General features: G+C 47.0%; 1 protein-coding gene across 1 annotated transcript; it reads left to right on the top strand.

Moving 5' to 3' along the window:
• The first annotated feature begins 15,709 nt into the window (after window positions 1-15,709).
• Window positions 15,710-18,805, top strand: LOC138994852 (phosphofurin acidic cluster sorting protein 2-like). Its single transcript, XM_070395052.1, has 2 exons — window positions 15,710-16,710; window positions 17,296-18,805. Exons 1-2 carry the CDS (start codon window positions 15,719-15,721, stop codon window positions 18,803-18,805), a joined length of 2,502 nt encoding a protein of 833 aa, XP_070251153.1. The 5' UTR covers window positions 15,710-15,718.
• The last annotated feature ends 7,129 nt before the right edge of the window (window positions 18,806-25,934 follow it).

Genomic DNA, 25,934 nt, shown 5'->3' with positions numbered 1-25,934 from the left:
GCTTAATTTTTTTGTGTGATGGTAAATGGGATTGCTTTTTTAGTCTCTCTTTCTGTAAGTTCACTATTGGTGTATAGAAATGACATAGATTTCTTGGCATTAATTTTGTATCCTGCTACATTGCCAAATTCATTTATTAAGTCTAATAGTTTTTTGATGGAGTCTTTAGGGTTTTTTATGTATAATATCATGTCATCTGCGAAAAAGGACAGTTTTACTTCTTCTTTTCCAATTTTGATGCCTTTTATTTCTTCTTCTTGTCTAATTGCAATGGCTAATACTTCCAGTACTATGTTGAACAGGAGTGGTGAGAGTGGGCATCCCTGTCTTGTTCCTGTTCTTAGGTGAAATGGTGTTAGTTTTTGTCCATTGAGTATGATGTTGGCTGTGGGTTTGTCATATATGGTTTTTATTATGTTGAGGTATGATCCTTCTATTCCCACTTTGCTGAGAGTTTTTATCAAAAATGGGTGTTGGATTTTGTCAAATGCTTTTTCTGCATCAATTGAAATGACTTTGTGGTTTTTTTCTTTCAATTTGTTTATGTGATGTATCACGTTTATTGATTTGCGTATATTGTACCATCCTTGCATCCCTGGGATAAATCCTACTTGGTCATGGTGTATGATCTTTCTGATGTACTGCTGGATCCGATTTGCTAAGATTTTGTTGAGGATTTTGGCATCTATGTTCATGAGGGATATTGGCCTGTAATTCTCTTTCATTGTGTTGTCTTTCCCTGGTTTTGGTATTAGGGTGATGCTGGCTTCATAGAATGAGTTTGGAAGTGTTCCTTCCTCTTGAATTTTTTGTAGTAGTCTGAGGAGGATAGGTTTTAGTTTTTCCTTGAATGTTTGGTAAAACTCCCCTGTGAAGCCATCTGGTCCTGGGCTTTTATTTGCTGGAAGCTTTTTGATGACTGCTTCAATTTCTTCCATAGTTATTGGCCTATTAAGATTTTTAGATTCTTCCTGATTGAGTTTTGGAATGTTGTATTTTTCTAGGAATTTGTCCATTTCCTCCAGGTTGTCTAGTTTGTTGGAGTAGAGTTGTCCATAGTATTTTTTTTAACAATCATTAGTATTTCTGTGGGGTCTGTTGTTATTTCGCCTCTATCATTTCTGATTTTATTTGGGTTCTCTCTCTTTGCTTCTTGGTGAGCCTGGCTAGAGGTTCATCAATCTTGTTTATCCTTTCAAAGAACCAGCTCTTGGTTTCATTGATTTTTTGTATTGTTTTTTTGGTCTCTATGTCATTTATTTCTGCTCTAATCTTTATTATCTCCTTCCTTCTGCTCACTCTGGGCTTTTCTTGTTGCTCTCTTTCTAGTTCTTTGAGATGTAGAGTTAGATGATTTACTACCATTTTTTCTTGTTTTTTGAGATAGGCCTGTAGAGCTATAAATTTCCCTCTCAGGATTGCTTTCATTATGTCCCATAGGTTTTGGATTGTTGTGTTTTCATTGTCATTAGCTTCCAGGATGTTTTTAATTTCTTCTTTGATCTCATTGGTAACCCAATCTATATTTAATAACATGCTATTCAGCTTCCAGGTGTTTGAGTATTTTGAGTTGTTTTTATTGTAGTTTATTTCTAATATTATGCCATTGTGGTCTGAGAAGATGCTTGGTATGATTTCAATCTTCTTGAATTTGGGGAGACTTTGTTTGTGACCCAATATGTGGTTTATTTTTGAAAATGTCCCATGAGCACTTGAGAAGAACGTATATTCCGTGGCTTTGGGGTGAAATGTTCTGAAGATGTCAATTAAGTCCATCTGATCTTGTGAGTCATTTAGGATTGCTGTTTCTTTGCCGATTTTTTGTCTAGAGGATTTATCCAGTGATATCAGTGGTGTATTAAAATCCCCTACCATGATTGTATTGTTGTCGATCTCTCCCTTGATATCTTCCAGGAGTTTTTTTTTTTATGTATTTGGGTGCTACTGCATTGGGTGCATATATATTTATCAGGGTTATATCCTCTTGTTGTATTGATCCCTTTAGTATTATGAAATGGCCTCCCTTATCTCTTGTTATGGCCTTCACTTTGAGGTCTATTTTGTCCGATAGAAGTATTGCTACCCCAGCTTTTTTTTCATTTCCATTTGCCTGAAGGATATTTTTCCATCCCTCCACTTTCAGTCTGTGTGAGTCCCTTATTCTGAAGTGGGTCTCTTGTAGGCAGCAAATATATGGGTCATGTTTTTTTATCCATTCAGCCACTCGATGTCTTTTGATTGGAGCATTTAGTCCATTTACGTTTAAAGTTATTATTGAAAGGTACTTGTTTGTAGCCATTTCTATTTTTTGTGGCGGTTTTCTTTCTGAGCTTTTTATTTCTTCTTTTTACACCAGTCCCTTTAGCATTTCTTGCATTGCTGGCTTGGTGGTGATAAACTCCCTTAGCCTTTTTTTGTCTGTGAAGCTTCTTATTTCCCCTTCAATTTTGAATGATAGCCTTGCTGGATAGAGTATTCTTGGATTCAGTCCTTTGCTTTGCATCACTTTGTAAATTTCCGTCCATTCTTTTCTGGCCTGATGTGTTTCTGTTGAGAAATCATTTGATAATCTAATGGGAGATCCCTTGTATGTAACTTTTCGTCTCTCTCTTGCAGTCTTTAAGATTCTCTCTTTGTCCTGAACATTTGCCATGTGTTTTGGTGTGGGTCTTTTCGGGTTCACCTTGCTTGGGACTCTCTGTGCTCTTGTGACTTTTTTATTCCTCACCTCAGGGAACTTTTCTGATATTATTCCTTCAAATAGGTTTTCTAACCCTTGTTCCTCTTTCTGTTGTTCTGGCATCCCTATTATTCGTATGTTGTTTCATTTCATGTTGTCCCATTGCTCCCTTAGGCTCTCCTCCTGTCTTGTAATTTTTTTCTCCAATTGCAGTTCAGTTTGGGTGCGTTTTGCTTCCCTGTCTTCTAATTCGCTAATTCGGTCCTCCTCTTCTCCTAGTCTACTGTTGAAACTTTCAATGGTGTTTTTTATTGCAGCTATATTACTCTTCATTTCTTCTTGGTTCTTACATAATTTATTGATTTTTTTCATCCGTTTCTTTTTGATTCTTACATAAGTTGTTGATTTTTTCATCTGTTTCTTCTTGATTCTTGCATAAGTTGTTGATTTTCTCCTCCATCTGGTTTATGCATTCTAGGACCCTTAATCTGAATTCTTTTTCTGTCATGCTGAATGCCTCTGTTTCACTTAGCTGCTTTTCTGGCGAGTCCTTTTCTTTTCTTTCGGGGTTTCTTTGTCTACCCATGTTTGATCTCACTGACATATCTAGATGTTGAGTCATTCAGGGGCTCCTCCTTGGGTGGCAGTGGCTCCTCGGGTTGTGGTTGCTCCTCGGGTGGTTGTGTTAGCAGCTGCTCCTCAGTTGGCAGGAGCTCCTGTGGTGGGTGCTGTTCACAGCTGTGGTGGCTCCTTTGGCTGGTGGGGGGAGGCTTCACACACAGTTGCTGTTCCTCAGACAGAGGGCGTGCTGATCACGAGGCTGCTGTTCCTTGTATGGGGGCGGGCTACATACGCAGCTGCTACTCCTTGAACTGTGGCGGACTGCTCACATGGCTGCTGATCCTTGGATGGGTGCTGGCTGCACGCTACTGTTGTTCCTCTGATGTGGTGGGCTGCTTGTGGGGCTACTGCTCCTAGGACTTGGGCAGGTTGATTGCAAGTCTGCCGCTCCTCAGACGGGTGTGGGCTGCTTGCGAGGCTGCTGCTCTTTGGACGGGAGTGAGCTGCTCCTCGTCGGACGGGGACATGCCACTCACCCGGCTGCTACTCGTTGGGCAGGTGCAGGCTGTTGTTGCTCTGCTCCTCGGACCGGTGCGTGCTGCGCAGGGCTGCCGCTCCTTGGACGTGGGAGGTCTGCTCGTGTGGCTGCTGCTCCTCGGACCGGGGTGGGCTGCCGCTGCTCCTTGAATGGGGCCGGGCCACTCACAGACTGCTGCTCCTTGGATGGGGGCGGGCTGCTCACACAGCTGCTGTTCCTCGGATTGGGCAGGCTGCTCATGCAGCTGCTGCTGCTTGGGCGAGTGCAAGATGCTTGTGCAGCTGCTGCTCCTCGGACTTGTGCTGGCTGTGCGCAGCTGCTGTTCCTCGGATGGGGGTGGGCTGTGCAGGGCTGCCACTCCTCAGACGTAGGAAGACTGCTCGTGCTGCTGCTCCTCGGACAGGTTGGACTGCTCGCGTGGTTGCTGCTCCTTGGATGGGGAAGCGGGCTGCTTACACAGCTGCTGCTCCTTGGACAGGGGCAAGCCACATGAGGCTGCTGCTCTTAGGCTCGAGGCAGGCTGCTCACAGGGCTGATGCTCCCTGGACAAGAGCACGCCGCTCACGTGTCTGCTTTCCAGGGGAACTCTGCCCTTCCTGGCTGCAAACTCTCTCACCTTCGCCAATTTGGGGTGGGTGTTATTAGTTTCAGCTGCTCACTCCATTTGCTCCGGGACAAGCCCTGGGACGCTTCTGCCTATTCAGCCGCCATCTTGGCTCCTCTTCAGTGAGTTTAATAAGATTCATTATATTAGTGACAAGGAAAAAATTCTGGATGTTCTCAATTAGAGAAGCCAGAGAGTGAGAGAAAGAGACAGAGCAGTTAGCCTGTAATAGCTGGGAGCCAGCAGACTGAAGGGTCTTGGGTTTGACTCTGGTGAAGGGCACATGCCTAGTTTGCAGGCTAGGTCCCTGTCCTCGGTTCAGGTAAGTGTGGGAGGCAACCAATTGATGTGTCTCTCTCACATCGATGTTTCTCCCTCTCTGTCTCTCCCCTTCTCTTCCACTCTATCTAAAAATCAATAGAAAACTATCCTTGGGTGAGGATTAACAACAGGGAAAGATTTAGTGAGAAGAATGGCACTGCCACCTGCTGTGAAACCTCAGGCAAGTTAGCTGAGCTCTTTGAGTCTTGCTTTTTTTCTGTGAAAAATGAGTTGCAAGGAGAAAATTAAGTTATAAAATGCTTAACACAAAGAGCTGGCATTTGGTGGCACTCAATAAATATTGCCCATTATTATAATAAATACTAGTGTGTATATATATATATATATATATATATATATATATATATATAATCATCAGGTGAAAATACAATGTGAAACAACAATAAAATAATCTAAAGCATTAAGACATTAACAGGAATTGTGCAGGGCCTTCCAACGTTCCATTTCCCCATCTAATCATAAATGGATCAACTTACTAATTTCTAGATAGAAAGATAAAATATTGCAAAGGCACATATTCTGCTGAATTAATCTAAAATTAACTTATTGAAAGTGAAAATCATAGCAGGATTTTGGAAAAACAAAACTATTCTAATTTTATCTAAAAATAAATAAGAAAATAAGTCAGGAAACAGTTGAAAAGAATATAAGAAGGGGACACTATTTCTACATGCACAGAAAAATATTAGAAGCAATTATACTAATATGTTGCATGTGATTGTTTCTGGGTGATGGGATTCCAGGTGATTTTATTTCTGTTTCTCAGTGAACTGAGATCCAGGACTTCTCCTGAGTAAGAATCACTCTTTCCTCTCAATATCCCAAGGGCACAGCCCAGGACTTGGGGCCCAGAAGACCTGGTACTGTCTGCCTAAGGGGAGATCATTTGGCTAAGCCTCCAGCAAGGTTTGGCTTCCCCCAAGCTCCTCTGTGTGCACGCACACAGACACATACACAGACACACACACACACACACACACACACTCAAATGACTTTGGGTGGAAGTGGAAGAAAAGCAGACACCTTTCAGGTGACAATAGGAAGAAAAAGGAGGTTGGAGGAACTTCTGCCTTGTGACTATCCTCCTCCTACTTTATAGCAACTACCCTTCATGAGCCGGAACAGCCCTAAGAAGCACTTGCTGCAATAGTCCATTGTGCAGGCAGGAGAGAGACAGGCCCTGACAGGCACAATGACTTATCCAGGATCAAGAAGAGGTAAGAATGAGGGGTTGAGTCTGAGTCCAGGTCTGTCTCCTCAAATCTGGGATCCTGGCTGTAGCCAGACCTTCTAGGGGCTGTGGAGAGGGTGTGTTGGTGTCACTGTGTGCACTGTTGGTGTTCCATGGAGAAGGTGGGTGAGCAGTCAGCAGCCCACAGGACTACCTGTATAGCTGTTCTTAGGTGAGGGGAGTCAGGGAGGCAATCCCAGGAAGTGAGGTCACTTCCTAATAGAACTTGGAACCCCGTAACCAGGCACCCACTTTCTAGCAACTGCCCAACCGCCACTCACTTGGCAAGAGACAGTTGACAGTTCAACATGTTCTCTTGTTGTGTTCCCAGTTATCGGGGCTCTGGTTCCCGGAGACCCTGCAGGGAGAGTTGTTCCAGATTCTGTAGACGGTTCAACACTCGTGCCCGACATCTCTGGCCATTTTCAAGAAGATCCCCTCAGGTAAGAGAAGGTGGCCTGGGTCAGAACCATTCAGGCCAGGCCAGCCTCCTCTGTGGGCCATCCCTGTGCAGCCCACATCCCTCCCCTTCACGTGGTGGGAAGAGGGACCTGAAGGGAGAACCCCGGGGCAGGAACAGATTTCAGGGCAGTGGATAACCTAGAGGTCCTGCTGTTGATCACACCCCAGGACAGGGCAGGCAGGTGGAGATGGGCTTCCAGAGGGGTCCCTTATTTCTGCCAATGGGTGTCCTAGGCTCTCAGGCTGTCCCGCCTTTTCCTCCAGTGGAGGTCTCAGCAGATCACACTGTGTGTGTGTCTGGAGTGGAGGGTCACAGGGTCAGAGAACCGGCAAAACAGGGCTCTGAGGCTTTCCCCTGGTGACTGGGAACTGTCTTTACAGAGCTCTGCACAGGAGACTGGACCGGAGCAGACAGATGGGGTCCTCAACTCCATGCCCCTGCAGGAGGCACAGATACCTGATACATCCACAAGTATGCAGCATGACCTCAGGGTGAGTGTAGCTGCCCAGTTGACCTAAACTCCAGAACCCCAGGAAGTCAATTTGACCTGGGTTCCAGAAGGATCCCTGCTACTCCCCTGAGATCCCTCCTACCGTCCAGTTTTCAAAGGAATCTGTGTCCCCATCTCCTCCAGGCCAGCAGCTAGGGTCTCCCTGGGCTTCACAACATACCAAGAGGGGTACCTGTTATCAGGGTTGGCGATCCATCTCTTCACTGCTGTGGGACCTGGACCTTATAATCTTCTGTTGCCATGACAACGGTGCCACCCAAGACATACCACATCTCCTAATATGCAGACCCTCCACCCCAGGAAAAGCCTCTGTGTCTCATCTTACATTGGGATGTTCTGTCAGAAATCGCATGGGTGGCACTGTTAATACAAGCATGTGCTGTCTGTCCTCTGCTAAGAAAATGACCTAAGATACTAATGTGTTTCCTACTCCTCACCTGCAATTCTACTTTTCCTGCCAAGAACCTTTTCTCTTATCAATGTGAAAAACTTTCAAAGCTGTGAAAAAGTATTGTGTTTTTTTGAACCAAAGTGTCAATAATTGCGAGCGAGCAAAATCTCAATGGGTTGAAAGAATGCTCCGGAGAATGATAATTCTGCATCTTCTTTTATAAGTTACAAGCAAAGTGCAGACTTATGTGGGTTCCATGAGGACCATGGGTGATAGATTAGGGAGAGAGGAGAAAGCAAAATGGGGAAACTTCTGTGATGGGATAAACGGTAAAATGATAGGCACACACTTCTCTTACAATGGTGGATGTAGGATAGTTTTAAGTCAACAATGAACTCAATAACACTGAGGGGATTTGTGGTCTCCATAGAGCAAAGAGCGGTGCCTGTGCTTGTGTTGTCCAAAATAAGGAAAACTCCTTTGATAATTTAAAGCTATGTTATCAGAGATGCAAAAAGGCCGTACACAGGCTCAGTTACGGTAAAGATTGACCTTTGTCAGGGAAGATGCCAGACTAGGACATGACTACCCACCATGAACTCCTTTCAGTTAGTGTTTTAATTTCAGACCATCCTTTGCAGTTACTTAAGGTCTCTAAGTTTGCAGGCCTCCACGCAGGACTTCCCTGAGCTAGTCAGGTTAGCATGGGGCCCCTTTTTTCGTCCATACATATTCCTTTTGTTCATAAATTAATACAAAATATGGATGGATGATCAGTGTTAGTATTTTGTCTTGCTAAACAATGGACCATTGGGGATGAGCAAGACTATAACCTTAAATGGTATTTAAGGTGGAATTCCTATTCAGAATAAAAAGACAGGAGAATGGGACGCCATGAGATCCTACATGTCCTTGTTAAAAAATATTCTGTATCAATTTTATATTTTGAGCTACCATGTGCAGAGTCCTCTTGCCGCTTGTCTTAAGTTTTGGTATTTTGCATCTAGTATAACATTTACATACCAGGAACAAAAGCAACAGCATTAAAGCAGTAACACCGTTTAGGAATAAAAAATGTCTAGTGCTAGACTGAGGGGACTAAGCATCTCAACCAACCAAAAATCACTTTCCATGTATTATCATAATTGTTTATTAAGCTAATTATATGTTTTCCTTCTTCATCCACTGTCCCTTGTACTTATGCTATGTTTGGCCAGATGAATTAAGACTCTCTACGCTTTCCTTATCATAATTGAACATCAGAATGTAATTGTCTACTAGGTGGGAAAAATTAGCAGGTATCCAAATTCAACTTTTTATATTTAATAAGGGAGGGGCCTGGGGAGATAGATACTGTTTCCATTAGAAAACCATAAGGAGGGTAATAACTATATAAAATCATCTGATGTACATTTAATCAATAACAATGAAGTGATGTAAGAACAAGGTTTGAGCAGCAGTAATTTGTGAGCATCCAGGCCTTGCTGACTTCTTGGGGAAGCTGTCAGACCCCATGGCCAGTGGTTCCTCATTCTTGAAAAGTCTTTAATGTTCATGGTGGATGGAGGCCAGTGTCAGAGACAGATGTCCATCTGTGGTTAGGCCTCTGATAAGGTAAGGTCCTTTTTAACACGTTGGAGAGAGTCTTTAATGAATGTGTTTCAATAAACAAAAATCTCCTGGTTGTTAAGTTTTGGTCTGTGAAGTCTTTGTCTCCTGGGAGTACTGTGAAATGAATGTCACTGATTTATCAGTCCCGATAACCTTCTTAGTGAGTCATTGATAGTAATGTAGAATGTCTGCTTCTAGTTTTCTTTATATTTTGAAAAGAAAAAATTTTAAAAATCAGCAGTATTTTAAACAGAGTCCTAACAACAATAATAATCTTCACTTCATTTAGTCCCATACCCATTTTTTTTTTTGTTTATCCTGATTATTTGCCAGTATTTTCATAAATTCAGTTATTCCTTGGAGTTCTATGCTTCTTCATTCAGTTCAAAGATGTGACCTGCTTAGAAACCTTAATTTGGAATAAGTCAGAGTTCTTTTCATGGATTTTTCTAAAGATGTAACATATTTGAAAATGCAGTAGAGTAAAAAAATAACTTTCCATGAATGACAAAAGAAAGTTGCATGGTTATAGATTTGTTTATAATGCAATTGATAAGAAAAAATTTTGTTTAGTAAGCTTTAACATTTTAAGACAATAATTTTTGGAAAATAATAATTACTGTAAAATGAGAGAGAATAATATAAAAAAATATATATATATAAGTACAATTATATTTAGATTTAATACATAATTTCAATATAGAAGAACAAATAATATTTAAGATTTTAAAACATTGTCCATGGCTTCTTGTATTGACCATTGGAAATAATTCATAAACTTCCAATGTTTGTGCCACAAATATCTGGAGTCCCACTGCCAGACGCCCTCACAGCGAACCATCCCTCTTGGCTGGACTGGTGTTGCTGACAAGTGAACTGTTACACCTGAGAGCTTCCTATTTGAACTTTTCTTTGAATCTTTGTGGGTCCCTCATACAGCAGGTTGAAATCTTAGAACATCCATTGTAATAAAAGCATATGTACACAAATAGATCAGCCATTTTTATTTTTTTAGTTTAGCTAAGCTTCCCATGTAATTTCAAGCATATAAAATAGGCCTAATTTAGTTTAAAAACATTCTTTCAATAAGGATACAGATAAATCCTTGAAGTATTCCAGGGCCCTTTGGAATTAACTCAAAGTCATTCTTTTGTTTAAATTACAGTGGTTCTCAACTTTCTGGCCCTTTAAATACAGTTCCTCATGTTGTGACCCAACCATAAAATTATTTTCCTTGCTACTTTATAACTGTAATATTGCTACTGTTATGAATCGTAATGTAGATATCTGATATGCAGGATGGTCTTAGGCGACCCCTGTGAAAGGGTTGTTCAACCGCCAAAGGGGTCGCGACCCACAGGTTAAGAACCGCTGGTTTAAAAAGTCTCAAACTGGAAACTGTGAAGGTTGCAAATATACATACACAAAAGCTTACAGCCTGGACTTTTTGTAAATTGAAGTAAAGCAAACACAGACTTATGGAAATAACTCTGAAAGACACTAATCACACTTAGAAACAGTTTTAATATTAAATATTTTGTCCAGACTACAGAATTCACCTTAATTTACATAAGTATTTAATCTTTTTAGGCCAATAAAAGACTATATGCTAGTAATGCCATCTGGAGGCTGAAAATTCACCACGCATATCACATAAATGAACACATCACATACAGACCATACACATAATTTGAATTACTAATTTTTACAGAGAAAATGCAAGAATTTTTTTATAAAGTTAAAACTTTCACAAAATTTTATAGCCTGTACCCCCTTTTACAAACTTTTTCTCAACTTTCACAAACCTTCTTACCCATCCAGAAATAACTCTCCTTACAGAAACTTACATTTGTCCTTTTCTTTCAACTATGACTCTCCCTACCTCAAGCCTTTTATTATCACAACTATATATTTTCTCCAACTTAACTGGAACTTTTAACTCTTAGGAGCCTTAATTTCCCCAATGATAAGCACAAAAGTGAACAACCAGCATTCCTTAGATTGACATTAATGAACATATTTTAATCACACTCTCACTTCCAAGAAACACACCTTCAACAAAACACAAGTCATTATATCAACAGTTGCAAGTCCATTTTATAAACCTTCTGTATGAAAAAATCCAAAAGCAGGTTAACTTGTCTAGCAATCAATGTTTCAGTATTTCATGTTATTTCAAAATATCTAGTTATTCAATAACTTTCATTAAAATTTACTAGGTTAGAAAGAAATAGTTGAAATAAGCTAAAGTGATTTGTGTAGGTGGGTGAGGTATTTTTTTCTATTGGGATCAGACATACCTTCCAGAGATTTGTATTTTTATTTTAAAAAATGAACTCAGGTATTTTCACTTCAAAGGTTCTGGGACTTTGGTTGCATGAAGCCAATCCTATATAATAAAAGGGTAATATGCAAATCGACCTAATGGCAGAACAGTCACTATGATGCACACTGACCATGAGGGGGCAGACACTCAACGCAGGAGCTGCCCCTGGTGGTCAGTGCACTGGGGGACGGGGGGAGGGAGGCGAGGAGCGGGCCTAAGCCGTGAGTTGGACAGCCCCTGAGGTCTCCCGGACTGCTAAAGGGTGCAGGCCTGTCTAAGGAGACCCCCCCCCACCCCCAGTGCACGAATGTTGTGCACTGGGCCTCGAGTTACCTATAAGTTTCTGAAATGAATTAGGGGGGTGGTTTGGGGAAGGTAAAAGGATTTGGTGGGCTTTGAATTGCTTCTGCAGGCAAACCTCTGGCCCCTTGAAAACTTCATTCATAAAACAAGGACAGTCATTTTCAATACCCCAGGGACTGGGTTGCCACCCAAATGTTGGCAAGGGACTGACACATTCATTCATCCATTTTGGGAATGTTTCCTTCTATTTGGGAACATTTTTCTAGCTTCCAGAGAGCACACACCTCTGAGAGGTATAAAGGCTTTCAGGTATAAGAAACCTCTGTCCATCTGCCTTGGGAATGAAAAACAGGTCCTAGCTGCATGATAGTCTTAAAGTTAATGGTGCCAAACCTCTCTATTACCCACTTTATATTGGGACCAGGTAGATGGTGTAACAAAAGAAGATAGGCTTCTTTCTTGGGGGACTCAGGGTCAGGTTTCTCCCACTTGGTGAGTATGTACTCCATAAGAGGACTCCCAAGTCACTGTGGGCTGGTTCCGCATCTATAGAGAGACCTTTGAGCAAGCCCAATGTTAGAGACATGTCTGCATGTCTCTGAGCTGTCTGGAGACATTCTGAGTAGGGTGGGTACCCTGTTAAGCCATCTCTCAGGCTCTGGTGGAAGATACTAATAAAGAGAAGATGATTACCAAACCTCCGGTCAGTCTCAAAGTTAGTTTCCTCATGGAAGATTCCTTTAAAATCATTACTTTCCCTTTTGGTTCAGTATCTGGTTCATTTATTCTAAATATATAACTATCCTGGGAAAAGCATATGTAGGCATCACTGATTTCATATAAAAAAAACCCCTCAACTATCAGGTGAAATGGGAAAGATTTGATTAGCAAACTATATATATATGGGTCCATAACAACCCCTAGTTGAAAGGAAACAGGTTTTGATTAAAAAGCAGACATTTTTGTACAGAAGGTTTAGTCCGATGGAGAAAGCAATTAGTCTGTGCGGTTAAGAAAAATAAGATAGCCCCAGTATCTACAGGAGCCTTAGTGGCTTCCCTTTTTATGATAATTTCAAGTTCTCCCAAGCTAACAGTGAGAAGGGGAAACACCCTTGGAGCAACCCTATGCTTCTTATGTTTGTGTACTTTTCCTATATCCTATTTCAGTTTCCTATAAGCCCTAAAGTGGGCAGACTTCTCTATAGGAGTTTTCTTACAACCTATTTAGTAATTCTCTTCCTTTTGCTCCCAGAAACCAGGAGTATATTAATTACAATAGGTTAGAATAGCCAGGATTACATGTTCTAACAGTTACATTTCTTGTGATCCTATCAGGGCCACAGAGAAAATGGAGAACAATTGCTGGTTCCTCTCTGGCTGAGAGCAGCTTTTCTCCAAAGGGAGCTGGTAGAATTCCTATTCTCATTTTCCTTAAGTCAGTAGGGAGGGGTAGGAGAGGAGACAGAAGGGGAAGGAAGAAGGGAAGAGAAAGAACACATTTGGACAAGGAAGCTCAGAGAGCAAAAGATGTAGTGGACGTGCTATAGAAGGAGGAGAATGGGGTGTTAGCATTTATTCGCTTCAGGAGAGTTCAGAGATAGTTTCTACAATTTATCATTAATTTATTTTTAAAAGAATTTTCTGTGCCTCTCCTTAGAAGCTTCTAATTTCCAAATCAAGATATGCTTCCTATTCAATCATTTTCATTTTGGGGCCAGCATATTTCTAGTTTTCTTTTTTTTCCTGCAAAAAATTAATTTATCTTGGCCATTTTTCAGTTGATATTTTCAAGTTAAATCTTGCCATTTCTGTAAAGCACTTGCAAGAAAAGGCTTCCTCTCAGGGGTTAATGAGGGCTGGGGTCTGGGAGGTCCCAGCCCTGGAGGCACAACTTCCCATGTTAATTATAGGTGTGTCTGTTTTTATTGTTATTGTTGTTATTTTATATTTGCAGAATCTGAGCAAGTTTTCTAGGTATGTTATGGAGTGGGTGGAAGTGTGCTTCTTCTAGATTGAGCTCCATTATGCTCACACCCCTCTTATGTGCCTCGGCTTCTCTCCCAATTATCTAAAGCGACCTGAAGGCCTCTAGCCAGTTTGGCTCCATGGGTAGAATGCAGGCCCTGAGAGGTCCTGGGTTTGATTCAAGGTGAAGGGCATGTACCTTGGTTGCAGCTTGATCCCTGGCCCTTACTGTAGCGCCTGGGGGAGGCAACCAATCTATGTCTCTCTCATTCTCTCTCTCTGTATCTCCCCCTCCCTTCCTCTGTCTCTAAACCCATGGGGAAAATATACTCGAGTGAGGATAAATAAATAAATAAAAATAAAAACCACAGGAAGGGCTAGGAACGCTGGTGGACCTAACTTTATGGGCTCTCCCCCGGAGGAGCCAGTCAGGTGAATTACAATTGAGATGGAATTTCCCTATGGGGCTCCTGCTTGGCCGAGGAATGACCTTTGACACCTCCACAAAGATTCTTAGTTGCTTAAGAACAGCCTAGATGAAGGTCAGAAGGAGGATGTGTCCCTTCGGAGCGGAACAAGTTCAGCTCTCACTTACACAGTGAAGGTTTTTTGCTCAGACTCTCAGAAAGCAAATCCAAATGAAAACCCAGAGTCAAAAACCAGCCACCCATGTTTCCTCTTGTCTCTCCTTAGCCTTGATTCTGTCAACCCTTAACCTTAGTTCCACCTTGGGGATTTAAAAATGCAGTTTAACTAAAGTCAAACCCTCTATCACAAGCAAAGGAAGGTTCTGGATTCAAGAGACAACTTAGCCAAATTCACCTGACTGGCAGGGAACTGGTGGCCCAACGGGCCCTTTGCTGGATCCTAGACCGGGTCTGGGTCTGCAGGGCAGTCCTGTGTGATCTTTGGAATCCTGCCGCAGTAAGCCAAGTAAATATCCATGTGGGCAGCATTCAACCCTGTGCAGAATTTTTGTGAGTTTATTTGCTGGGGTCCAGCCCCAGCGGGTCCAGGGGTTCCCAAAGGTGTGGACGGAGTCGGCGAAGGATGTTTTACACAGAGACAGCGTTCAGAACTCTCTAGCTTTCCTCAGTCTCCAGCTTTCCTCAGTCTCCGTGGATCTTCCCTGTGCCTGGCTGAGGCCACAGAGAGAGGATCCCAAGGCAAGCTGAGCCTTTATTTTATAGTGAGCGGTAAACAAGGTAGTGGTTTCCATAGTTACACAGTAAGTTACACTGTTGTAAGTTTTACTTGTTTTTGTTCTTGTTGCACTTCCCTCAGCCCATTAGCTTCCCGAGTAAGATCTAGGGAGCTTTATACAAGGTCAAGCCTAATTATGCTAAGAGGACTGTGCTCTCTAAGCTGGGAATTGTTTATGACTTTGCCCACAGGTCAGTCCGAGGCTTAACCCTATATCAGTTCCCCACATTTATTGGAGCCCAACTGTCAACAGTGGCCAGAAAACAAAATCTCACTGTATTGAGGTAGTGCTCCAAGAATGGCAGTATTGCACCTGCTTTTACACATACAATCAAAAGTGGAGATGTATGTGGGTCACATGAAATCCATTGCTTAGGGAGGCAGGAGAAAGCAAAGCAGGGAAATCTCTGGGATTAGATAAAAAGTAAAACGAGAGACACATACCTCACTTATACAGGTGCACACAGCATAGTTAGCAATGAACTCAATAGCAATGAGCAGCTTTGTGGTCTCTGCAGAGCACAGATCAGTGCCTGTGCTCCTAGGTGGTGAGAAAAAGGGAAATTCCTTTAACATTCCAAAGGTATGTTATCACAGATGCCAAAAGACAACAGACAGGCTCAGTTAAGGTAAAGATTGACTTTTGTCAGGGAAGATACTGGCCTAGCACATGACTACACACCATAAACTGCGTTTAGGTAACAAGTTTTAACTTCAGGCTAACTGTGTGGTTAATTTAGGTCTCTGAGTTTGGAAGGCCACCATGCAGGCCTTACCTGTGCTAGTCACAGATGAGCGTGTGACTATGTGTCATTTACTCTCTCCTTCGATCACTTGTGCCCCACCTCTTGCCACCAATCATGTCCCTCCTCTGTCCCAACACAGGGGGAGAAACCATCAAGTACCTGTTCGCTGGAAGCAGCTGCAGCTTCCTCGCCACCTGCGGGCCTGGCCCGCTCGCCCACTGTGCCCAACACGCCAGTGCCCATGACTTTCTTCTCTACCTGGGACGTGGACTGCTCCAGACCTAGCTGCGTGCCCAGATTGTGCACCTTCACTTTAAAGAAGCTGGTGGTCTTGAAGGAGCTGGAGAAGGAGCTCATCTCCATGGTGATAGCAGTGCAGATGCAGGGCTCCAAGGGCATCTTGAGATCCCACGAGATTGTGCTGCCCAGCAGCGGACCAGTGGAGACGGACCTGGCGCTGACCTTCTCCCTGGAGTACCCCCACTTCCTCAAGAGAGGAGGCAACAAGCTGCAGATCATGCTGCAGCAGAGGAAGTGCAATAACAACCGGACCATCCTGGGCTACAAGACACTGGCCACAGGTGCCATCCACATGGCCGAGGTGATGCAGCGACCCCCCGACTGTGTCCAGGTGCTGAGCCTCAGCAGCAGGATCCAGGGGTCCTCCATCACAGTGGCTGAGATCTGGATCTCCTCCCTGTCCAGTCAGCCCATCGACGACGAGGATGGCAGCATGCAGGGCAGCCCCAAGGCCAAGTCCATGGATAGCTACATGGAGGGGAAATCTGAAAGCTTCACTAAGCTGGACGCCAGCTACAATCTCACACACAGGCAGGATCTGGAAGAAGCTGACTTTGACTTGGAGCAGCCCAAGAAGCAGCAGCAATGCCTGCAACAAAACTTGAAGCAGAAAGTCATGGCACTGCTCCCCAGGTCCCACAAATCAGAAGAGGTCCTGGACTCGGATCAGGACCCTACAGAGCATGTCCCTGAGGTGGAGGAGGACATGGACCTTCTCTATGACACCCTTAAGAATCCCAGCCACGGTGGCCCAGAAATGGAGGACGATAGCAGCATCTTCATCAACACCAAGCCCAAGACCAGACAACACTTTGAAGGACTGGAACACTCCAGCTGGCAGACGGAGACGAGGAGCTTACACAGTGCCCGGAGGCAGAATGAGCCTCCTCGGGCGGCCAACATGCCCATGAAGACCCAGGGCCCAGGCGGTCAGCTGTTCAGTGGCAATGTCTCTGATTTGATGGGCTACAGCACCCCACGCACCGCCGAGGTGGTCAAGAGCTGGATCTTGTCCCTATCGAGCCAGACCGTCGACCATCTGGACAACGCCATGCCGGCCGGCACCAGAGCGGAGGCCACGGATAACTTCTCTGAGAGAGAGTCTGAGATCGTCTTCTCTGAGCTGAAGGTCAGCTATAATGCCGCCCACAAGCATGACCTGGACGAGGATGACTTGGACCTAGAGAAGCCGATAGGAAGGAGGAGATCCACCATCAGGCAACAGAACTACCAGCAGAGAGTCGCAGAGTGGCTGGGCAGGTACCAAATGACGGTGGAGGTCCTGGACTCGGAGCAGGAGTGTGAGGAGCAAGTCCCCGATGCTGACAAGGACCTGGCCTTTCTGTTTGAGAGCGTGGTGTGCCCTGGCGACAGTGGCTCAGACATGGAGGATGATGACCGCCTCCCAACCCCTCCCATGCCTGAGCCCATGACATATTCTGAAAGCCTGTCCAGCCCAGATATGGAGGAGGACGACAGAGTCCTCAGGACCCACAGGCCCAGATTATACTGTGAAAGCCTGTCAAGCGACAGTGGCTCCGACTGGGTGGCCCACAGCATGCCCAACCCTGGGCCGCAGCCGGCACAGCCTGGGGACAGCCCGGAGGCAGGGACCTCTGGCCAGGACATGCTCACTAAGAGGCGCACCACCAAGACCGAGTCTCTGACCATCCCTTCCACCAGCTCCAAAGGGAAGCAGCCCGCCCGCCGGGGCTGGAGCAGGTCCCTGAATGAGTCGTCCAAGAGCCTGATCAAGGAGCGCTGTCCAGTCCCACAGAGCCAACTTCAGGTCCCCAGGAAGACTGTGTTCGACCAACTGAATCACAGCCTCATCTCCAACGACTATCTGCCCAAGAACATCATCCTCATCAACACCTCCGACAGGCAGGGGCAGTGCCTGTCGGACGTCCTTCAGCAGCACACGCTGCCCGTCGTGTGCACCGGCTCCATGGTGGATGTCCAGGAGGCCTTCAGCTCCATCATCTCCTGGATACAAAGATACCGCAACTGCAATACCGAGGCCACAATGCCAGTGAAGATCGCGGTGGCGGGGGACCAGCAGTACTTCAGCACCGTGCTGCGGGTCTTTGTGGAGCAGCTGTCCCACAAGGCCCTGGACTGGCTGGACTCCATGCGCTTCCTGGTCATCCCGCTGGGTTCCCACCCCCTGGCCAGGTACCTGGGCTCCGTGGATTGCCGCTACCACAAACTCCTACGGGACCTGGCCTGGTGGGAACTGTTCTACCACCTGGAGGCCCCAGATGCTGTGCAGAACATTGTGTTGAAAATCAGAGAGTACCTCACAGGGGCCAACTGTGTCCTCCAGCTGCCCATCGCAGAGGCCATGCTCATCTCTAAGCCGAAGAGCCCGGACGAGTTGTCCTCACAGAAGTTCATTCCCTTTGTGTGGGCAGTGAAAGTTGGAAGAGTGGAGCCAATTTCAGCCACTTCAGGAGACTCAGCTGAAGCCGTCCCCTCATGCTCCAATGTGCTTCTGTCCACCGCCAGGGAGGCCACACACAAGCTAATTTCCTTGTCGTCAGTGAGTGGGGGCCTGTCCTCCGCCGGCCAGAGTGTGGGTGCTGAGCTGATGGAGTTGCAGGTGGATTACTGGGAGGCAGCCCAGCCCACAGACAGGAAGAGGAACGAGGAGAAGGGAGACCTGCCTGCCACCAAAAACACACTCCGGGGCACCTTCCAGTCTCTCCAGGTCAGCAGGCTGCCCAGCAGCGGCGAGGCTGCAGCCGCGCTCACAATGTCCATGACTGTGATAACCGAGGAGAAGAAAAAGAAGGTGATGTCTTTGTCCAAGAAAGACAAGGGCATGGACTTGGAGTCCAAAAGCCAGTGCATCCAGGGCATTGGCCGCTTGGTCTGCTCTGCCCAGAACCAGGAGCACAGGCAGCGGGTCCTCATTGACGGTGTGGAGTGGAACGATGTGACTTTCTTCCAGCTGGCAGCCCAGTGCTCCTCCCACGTCAAGCACTTCCCTGTCTGCATCTTCGAACACAACAATTCCACCTTCTAGCCCCGCCCCTCCCCCTGCCCTTCACCCTGCCTGTGCCAAGCCCAGGAGGACCCAGCTGCTTTTCTGTCAACAGTTCAGTTTACTATAGACACAGACCGTGGAAACACAGAGAAACTGTTTTGAGTTTGAATGCGCTCACAGCCTGGAACCTAAGGGGGTTGCCCTCACTGGGACCCCCAAATGGTCTGTTCAATAACCTGAAACTTTGGCAGGTGGGAGGTCAGGACATCATAGTTGAGATGGAGCATCATGGAAGGTGTGTTTTGGCCTCAGGACCCCCAGCACTGTCAGTGAGAAGGGTTCTGGCCTTGGAGACCTGCCCTTCCTGGGAACCAGGGCTCAGCTTAGCCCTGGGAGCTGGCACCAGCTGGTGTCCAGACTCAGAGCTGGGCGGACAGAGGCAAAGGGCTGGGCTCCCATTGGAGTATCTGCAGCACGACACGGAGGCCAGCCAGCCCAGCCTTGGACCCCTACTGCCAACCAACCAAGTGGGCCCAGCACCATCCACTTATGGTTCCCAATGAACTCCGGTCTCACAGGGCGACATAAAAAGAGCTGTATGGTGCAGATCACACAGGCACACGGGCTGGACAAACCAGTGCCCTCCTCGCTGGGCAGCCACCCACCTTCGTCCCTACCTCTTCAGGTTATCAAAGACCATTTGCTGCCACCCAACTGTTGTACCAACTATTTACAAGGTGAGCAACCTGCCCCTCCACAGCACAGTGGTCATTTGGCCCCTTGCTGGCTGTGACCTCTCAGATCACTGCATCCCTCTGAGTGTTTGTTTCTAAGAACATGAGGTGAATCAAGGAGCAGCATCACAGGGTTTTTGTTGGGACCTGTAGGGTGTTCCCCTAAAGCTTTCTCTGGGTGCCCGGACGGGGGATAGGTCTGCAGCAGGGGCTGTGGTTGTGCTAATTGGTCCTTTCTCTTCCTCATATGTGATTCTTTCTGGGCCCAGGGCTAAGCTCTTGTCTCATGTCATAAAGAGACTAGAGATTCTGTTATGGGTCCCTGTCCTGGCTGAAGCCAGAGCAGAAACCCCAGGGTGAGCAGTGGGGCCCAGGGTCACCCAACTATCTGTGATGGGGCTGGTTTGGGCTCATTAATTCAGCAAATATATCAGAGTCTTCCAGATACAGACACGTCTGTAGGCACTGACCATAATCCAGTGCACAGAGCAAACCCCAAGCCTGTACTGTAGAGCTTCTCTCTAGTCCGGAGCGACTCAGTCACACTAGGCTGCACAGGCTCGGAGTGTCCACAGGACAGCCGATATGACATCCTCCGCGCCTCCTCTACCTATGACTGCATCTTCCCGTATTGTGAAGAGGAAGGTGAACCTGTGTTCCAGCAGAAAACGTGAGTCGCTTTTGGGTCAGAGCCGTGAGGGGAGTATGGGGACTGTGAATTCAAGGTTCTGGCAGAACCCTGGATGCCACACATGGTGGGATTTCTGCAAGAGGACAGAGGTCTGAGGGCTCCTCCTCGAAAAAGGACAAGAGTCAGAGAGCTGTGCATGTGGATTTGGGTGATGTGGGAGAGCAGTGGGAGCCCAGTGGTGAGTCAGCCTCTCAGGAAATTCATAGCCGTCCAATCCTAATCCAAGTCTGCCTGCACCCCTAATCAGGGATCATGCTCACTAATTTGGTAGAACCTCCTCAGGGACAGCTTGCCAAGCGTATCCAGCCCTGAGGGAGTTGAGTTTCAGTGGGAGGCAAAGAACCTCACAGGGGAGCTAGAGAGTTATGCAGCATGTAGGTGCAGGAGCCAAAGTTTGAGGTGATAGGAAGGCCCTGGGAAGCCAAGGACGGAGACAGAGTTCATTTGTTTGCTCATTGGTCAGCTATTCCTGGAGCACCTACTGTGTGCTAATGAGTGACATGAACAGAGTGGACACCAGCCCTCCCTGTCCTCATGGAGTTGACATTTCGGTGGGAAGGTATGGGCGGGGACAGGGACACTGAGAGAGCATGTCAGGTTCCCCTGAGGAAGGGACAGGTGGCTCCCTCATTGCCCCAGACTCTCAGTGAGGAGGGCTTTCTCCCAGCCCCTCCTGGGTTACTGCGCACTCTCTGCCAGGACTGCCAGGCTGAAGGTGGACAGGAGTAGGTCTGGCTTCTGGATGGGCAGGAGCAGCAGGCACAGGGCCCCAGGCTCTCTGAGTGGTGCTCTGGGAGGGCCGTGTCGAAGGAAAGGCCAGGCCTCAGACTCTGCTTTCAACTTATCTCTCTCCCCAGGGCCATCTCCTGCATCCTGGGCATCCGGCTGGACCAGCACCGCCAGAATTTCCCAGCCTGATGATGCTGTCGGCTTCCATAGAGCTCAACTTGCAGTCTCCCACCTGCCAAAGCAGGCCCAGTGCCTCCATTCACAGCGGGAGCACCTGAGCCCACTGAGGCCGAGACAGGAGGACGAGGAGGCCTCTGGGGGTGGTGTGGGTGAGTGTGCCTTTGGAAGGCACACAAAAGGCAGTGAGGGTGGTAACATGTCCTCTTCTTGCATCTACAGAACCAGCTCCAGAGCAACATCAGGAAAACCCTCAAGCGGCAACGCCACCCTAGTGGCCTCTCCAGAACCAGAGCCGGATCCAGGCCCAGCTTTCACTGAACTTCAAGAGGCAGAAGAACCACCTGCAGCATTGGAGCAACTCACCCCAGTTCCTGCGAGGCTTGTGGTGCCAGATCCCGGGCCACAGCGCGTGTCAGCAGCCACGGCAGAGAGGGCGCCCCCCTACCCCCATTTAGATGCAGTGTTAGAAGTTTTCTCTTCATGTTCCATATACTTATAATTTTACTATACTTTTATGATATTTAATAACATACAGTGTACTGTTGAAAACATTTACTGAAATACTACCAAATATTACCTTAATTTAGACTCTATAAAATTTAAGCCTATAAACCCTCAGAGCTTTGAGCAAGTCTGTTTTTCTGGACCCTGACCCACCCAGGGAGAACTGTCCTCACCTTCTCCACCTGCCCTTCCTGGCTCCAGGACTCTGCTTCCCAGGGAGCTGGCTCCACCCTGTGCCCAGACTCAGAGCTGGGTGGCCAGAGGCCAAGGGCTGGCCTCCCATTGGGGGCATCCTGAGCCTATCATGGAGACCTGTCAGTCCAGCTCTGGGCCTCAGCTGCCAACCAGCCAAGTTGCCCCAGCACCAATCACTCTGGATTCCAAATAAACTTGGCCCTCAGAGGGGATATATATATATATATATCTGTACCTTGCAGACTGCCCAGGAACATGGATTAGATAAACTGGTCATATCCTTGGTGACTAGCTTCCTAGGCAGCTTCCCCACCTTGGTCCCACCCACCCTTCTGTGTTAATACAGAACATTCATTACTAACTAATGTGTGTGGGACCAACCATGTACCAGGTGAGCCCTGCCCCTCCACAGCACAGTGGTCACTCAGCCACCTGCTTGCTGTGAGTCTTCAGGTCACTGCACCTCTCTGAGTGTTTGTTTCCCTGAATATGGGGAGAGCCTAGGCCCAGCCTCATGGGGTTATTGGGAGGGTCCCCCTGGCAAAAGGCCCGCTGGGAACCTGGACACTGGAGAGGTGTGCTGGAGGGGCTGTGGTTGTTCCTATTGGCCATTTTCTCTTCTCCTTAACCAAGCTCCTGCCTTATTTGTGATTCTCATGCCTTAGGCTAAGCTATTTTCTCTTTTGATAAAGACGTTCAAGATTCCATTAGGGGTCCCTGTTCTGGGTGAAGCCAGATTAGAAATTCTAGGGGTGAGCAGGGGGACCCCAGGCTCACGCAGCTATCTGAGATGGGGTTGGTTTGGGTTCATTCATTCAGCAAATGTGCTGCCCCAGGTCTGCAATCCAGTGCTTCCTTCTAGTCAGGAGTGACTCAGTCACACTGCACAGGCAGTTAGCGTCGACATCACAGTCGATGTGACTTCTTCCTCAAAGTATCGCTGACCTACACGTATTGTGAAGCAGAAAGTGGATCTCTAGACCAGCAGAAAAAGTGAATGGGCTTTGGATCAGAGCCTTAAGGGGAGTATGGGGACTGTGACTTGGAGAAGGTGGCAACACCCTGGGTCTGCAAGATTTCTGCAAGAGGGCAGTGGTCTGAGGGCTTCTCCTCGCAAAAATGGAAGGAGTCAGAGAGCTGTGCATGTGGATTGGGTGGTGTGTGTGAGTGGGGAGGGGATGTGGCTGCCCACACAGAGAAGAGCTCCCAGAGGCTGGGCTTAGGCAGGAGCACAGAGCCGCTCAGGTCAGTGCCCAGGGCCTGCAGTAGGAGGACGTCCTGGGGTGGGGGCTTGAACTGGGACTTCAGGGATGGTGATGGGAGGTTTCTTCCTTGGAAGGCACACAAAGGCAGTCATGGTGGTAACATGTTCTTTTCCTGGATCTACAGAAGCAGCTCCAGACCAAGACCCAGAAACACCTAAAGAGGAACCGCCAACTCTGGTGCCCTCTCCTGAGCCAGAGCAGGCGCCAGGCACAGCTGTCACTGAGCTCCCAGATGTGGAACCACCTGCAGCATTTGAGAAACTCGCCTCAGCTCCTTCAGAACCTGAGGTCCTAGATCCTGGGACACAGCGTGTGTCCGCTGCCTGGACAGAGAGGGCTCCCTCCCCTCCTTTATATGAAGTTTTAAAATATTTGTGTTTATCATATACATGTTTATAACTTTGCTGTATTTTTCTTATACTATTCAGTAACATACAGACTAATTAAAGAAAATGTAAGGAAATACTCTTAAACATAAATTTAATTTAGATTCTATAAAATTTAACTCTACAATCCTTCAGAGCCTTGGGCAAGTCTGTTTCTTCTGGGCCTGCGTGGTGTTACTATGAGTCATAGTTTGGGAAGAATTAGTCTCTCAGGAGCCATCTGCTCTAAGGATGTGACGTTCCTGAGGCCCAGGACAATGGGACTTTAGGGGAAATTGACCGATGAGCACTGGGGCTGGGACCCTTTATGTCAGGGCTGTCCCTGGGAACCCACATTTCATTTAACTTCATCTCCCACCAGCACATGGACAAAGCGTGGTCCTAAGCGCCCCCTGGCGTCCACGTTGCAGAATGCTGTAGGGTCTAACCAGCAGCAGGCAGTTCCTGAACCCTGACTGCCACCTGCACCTGGACAGAAAGTCCACCCTGCTCCACGCGCACTGAGCAGCATTCTGAGCATCTCCTTTTGGCCCACAGCACTGAAGAGGGGACAGGGCATGTCCCAGGACCCGGGGTCCACACTCATCTCCTCCACAGGCACCGCTTCCAAATCTCTGGGATCAGAGCCTCTCTCTGCCCTCAGACCCTAGGCTCTGGTTCAGCTGGGTTTTTCCTGCGGCTCTTCTGTCTCACCAGAGCCCAGCAGCCATTCTTTCTGACGCCCGAAGGCTGAACAAGGTTGTGGAGACAGCCTGGCTTCTCCTTTTACATCAGTCCTCTTCGGTGCTCTGAACCCCCTGGTGAGGATGGACTGCAGCCTTGTACGGCACCCGCCAAGGCACAAGCTACACTGACTCAGGACAAATGGGTATTCACTGTGGACCACACCAGGGTCCCTGCTCTCAAGGAGATCAGCCCTGTAGGTTGACACGGTGAGAAAGGAAATTCGAATGGAGTCTGATGAGACCTACCGCTGACCCTGAGGGCCATAAGCACTGAGAACGTGAGCCCATCACGGGAACATTGCACAGGCTCTTTAGGATGCGATTCCTAAACCAGAAAGATGAATAAGTACTTGTCTGCCCTCTTCATCCTGATTTCACAATGGCAGCCGATGAAGGCCTGTGAAATTAAATGAGGTCTGGGAATCAGGGGCAGGTCTACCTTAGAGGCCCATGGTGACGGCAGTGCACTTGCACGCACTAGCAATGGGCCTGGAGGGGCAGCCGCCTGCCTTGCGTGGAGCGTCTCCTTACCTTGGAAGCTCAGAACTGTGCTCTCAACAGAAGCTGTTTCCTATTTCAAATTACACTTTTCAGTTTGGCTCTACTTTGCAGGGTCCTTTCTAAGTTTCACAGCCATCCTCCAAACTGGAGGTAGAGGGTGTTAGAAATGAGGGGCGGGGGCTGGAGGGAACTGGGAGGAGAAAACCAGGGAGATAGGAGGGCAGGCCCAGGGCCTGGTGTGGGATGACTGTGCTAGTGACCTATTGCTGAGAGTTACCCCTCACTAGAGACGTGACCAACACACACTTATTAGCTCATCCATCTGTGACCTGAAATCCCTTATGGCTCAGCTGGGACTTCTGTGGTCTCACCAGAGGCAGGATCTGTGTCACTGAGGGTCCTTGCTCACTCGGGGGAGGTGGGTCTTTGGGATTCAGTTTGGATGGAAGGCCTGACTTTCTATCTGTTGGTCTCATTCAGTGCTAGGCCATGTGGGTCTCTCCAGATAGCTACTCATAACACAGAGGCTTATTCCTCAGGAGAGAGAGAGAGAGAGAGAGAGAGAGAGAGAGAGAGAGAGAGAAACAGATCAGAGTGAGCAGGTGGGTAAGCACCAACTTTTAAAAAAACTTTTCAGGGTGGGAAGAGAGCAACCTAAGAACTTGTATGCATATATGCATAACCCAGGGACACAGACAATAGGGTGGTGAAGGCCTGGGGTGGGGGGTAGAGATCGAATAGAAGTTGTCAATAGGGAAAAAGGGGAACATATGTAACACTTTCAACAATAAAGATTTCAAAAATAAATGAAATGAATTTGCTTTTAAATTATTAAATTAATTTTTTTTCAAAAAATTGACGAGAGAGAGAGGGAAACATCAATGTGAGAGAGGAGTATCAATTGGTTGCCTCCTGTATGCACCCCAACTAGGGATCAAATCCACAACCTAGGTAGGTGCCCTGACCATGAAATGATCAGCAATCTTTCAGTGCACAGGATGATGCCCAACCACTCTGGCCAGGCCAGGCACTGACTTTTAGAACCAAATCATGGAGGTCGTGTTGGATCCCTTTGCCGGCTTCTATGGAGTCACTACTGACACCCACACTTAAGGGGAGGCACACATTCACACCACACGAGGAAGGTGGAGACCATGGGGAGTCACTGAGGAGGGAACCAGTGACCACAGAGGTCCATGCCTTGCCCAGGATCACAGACGGTCAGAATGCAGGGCCTGCGACAAACCCTGCTGTGTCC

Source organism: Myotis yumanensis, unplaced genomic scaffold (assembly GCF_028538775.1).
Source record: "Myotis yumanensis isolate MYYU_CA2020_CCGP unplaced genomic scaffold, mMyoYum1.0.hap1 SCAF_16, whole genome shotgun sequence".
In the NCBI taxonomy this organism is placed as follows: domain Eukaryota; kingdom Metazoa; phylum Chordata; class Mammalia; order Chiroptera; family Vespertilionidae; genus Myotis; species Myotis yumanensis.
This window is presented reverse-complemented; position numbering and strand designations above follow the sequence as displayed.

Excerpts from the sequence above, each read along its gene's own strand:
- LOC138994852 (XM_070395052.1), top strand. The coding sequence starts at position 15,719 with ATGACTTTCTTCTCTACCTGGGACGTGGACTGCTCCAGACCTAGCTGC. Across the intron at positions 16,711-17,295 it reads ACCCAGGGCCCAGGCGGTCA|CCTGTCAAGCGACAGTGGCT; the intron begins GCTGTTCAGTGG and ends ATACTGTGAAAG.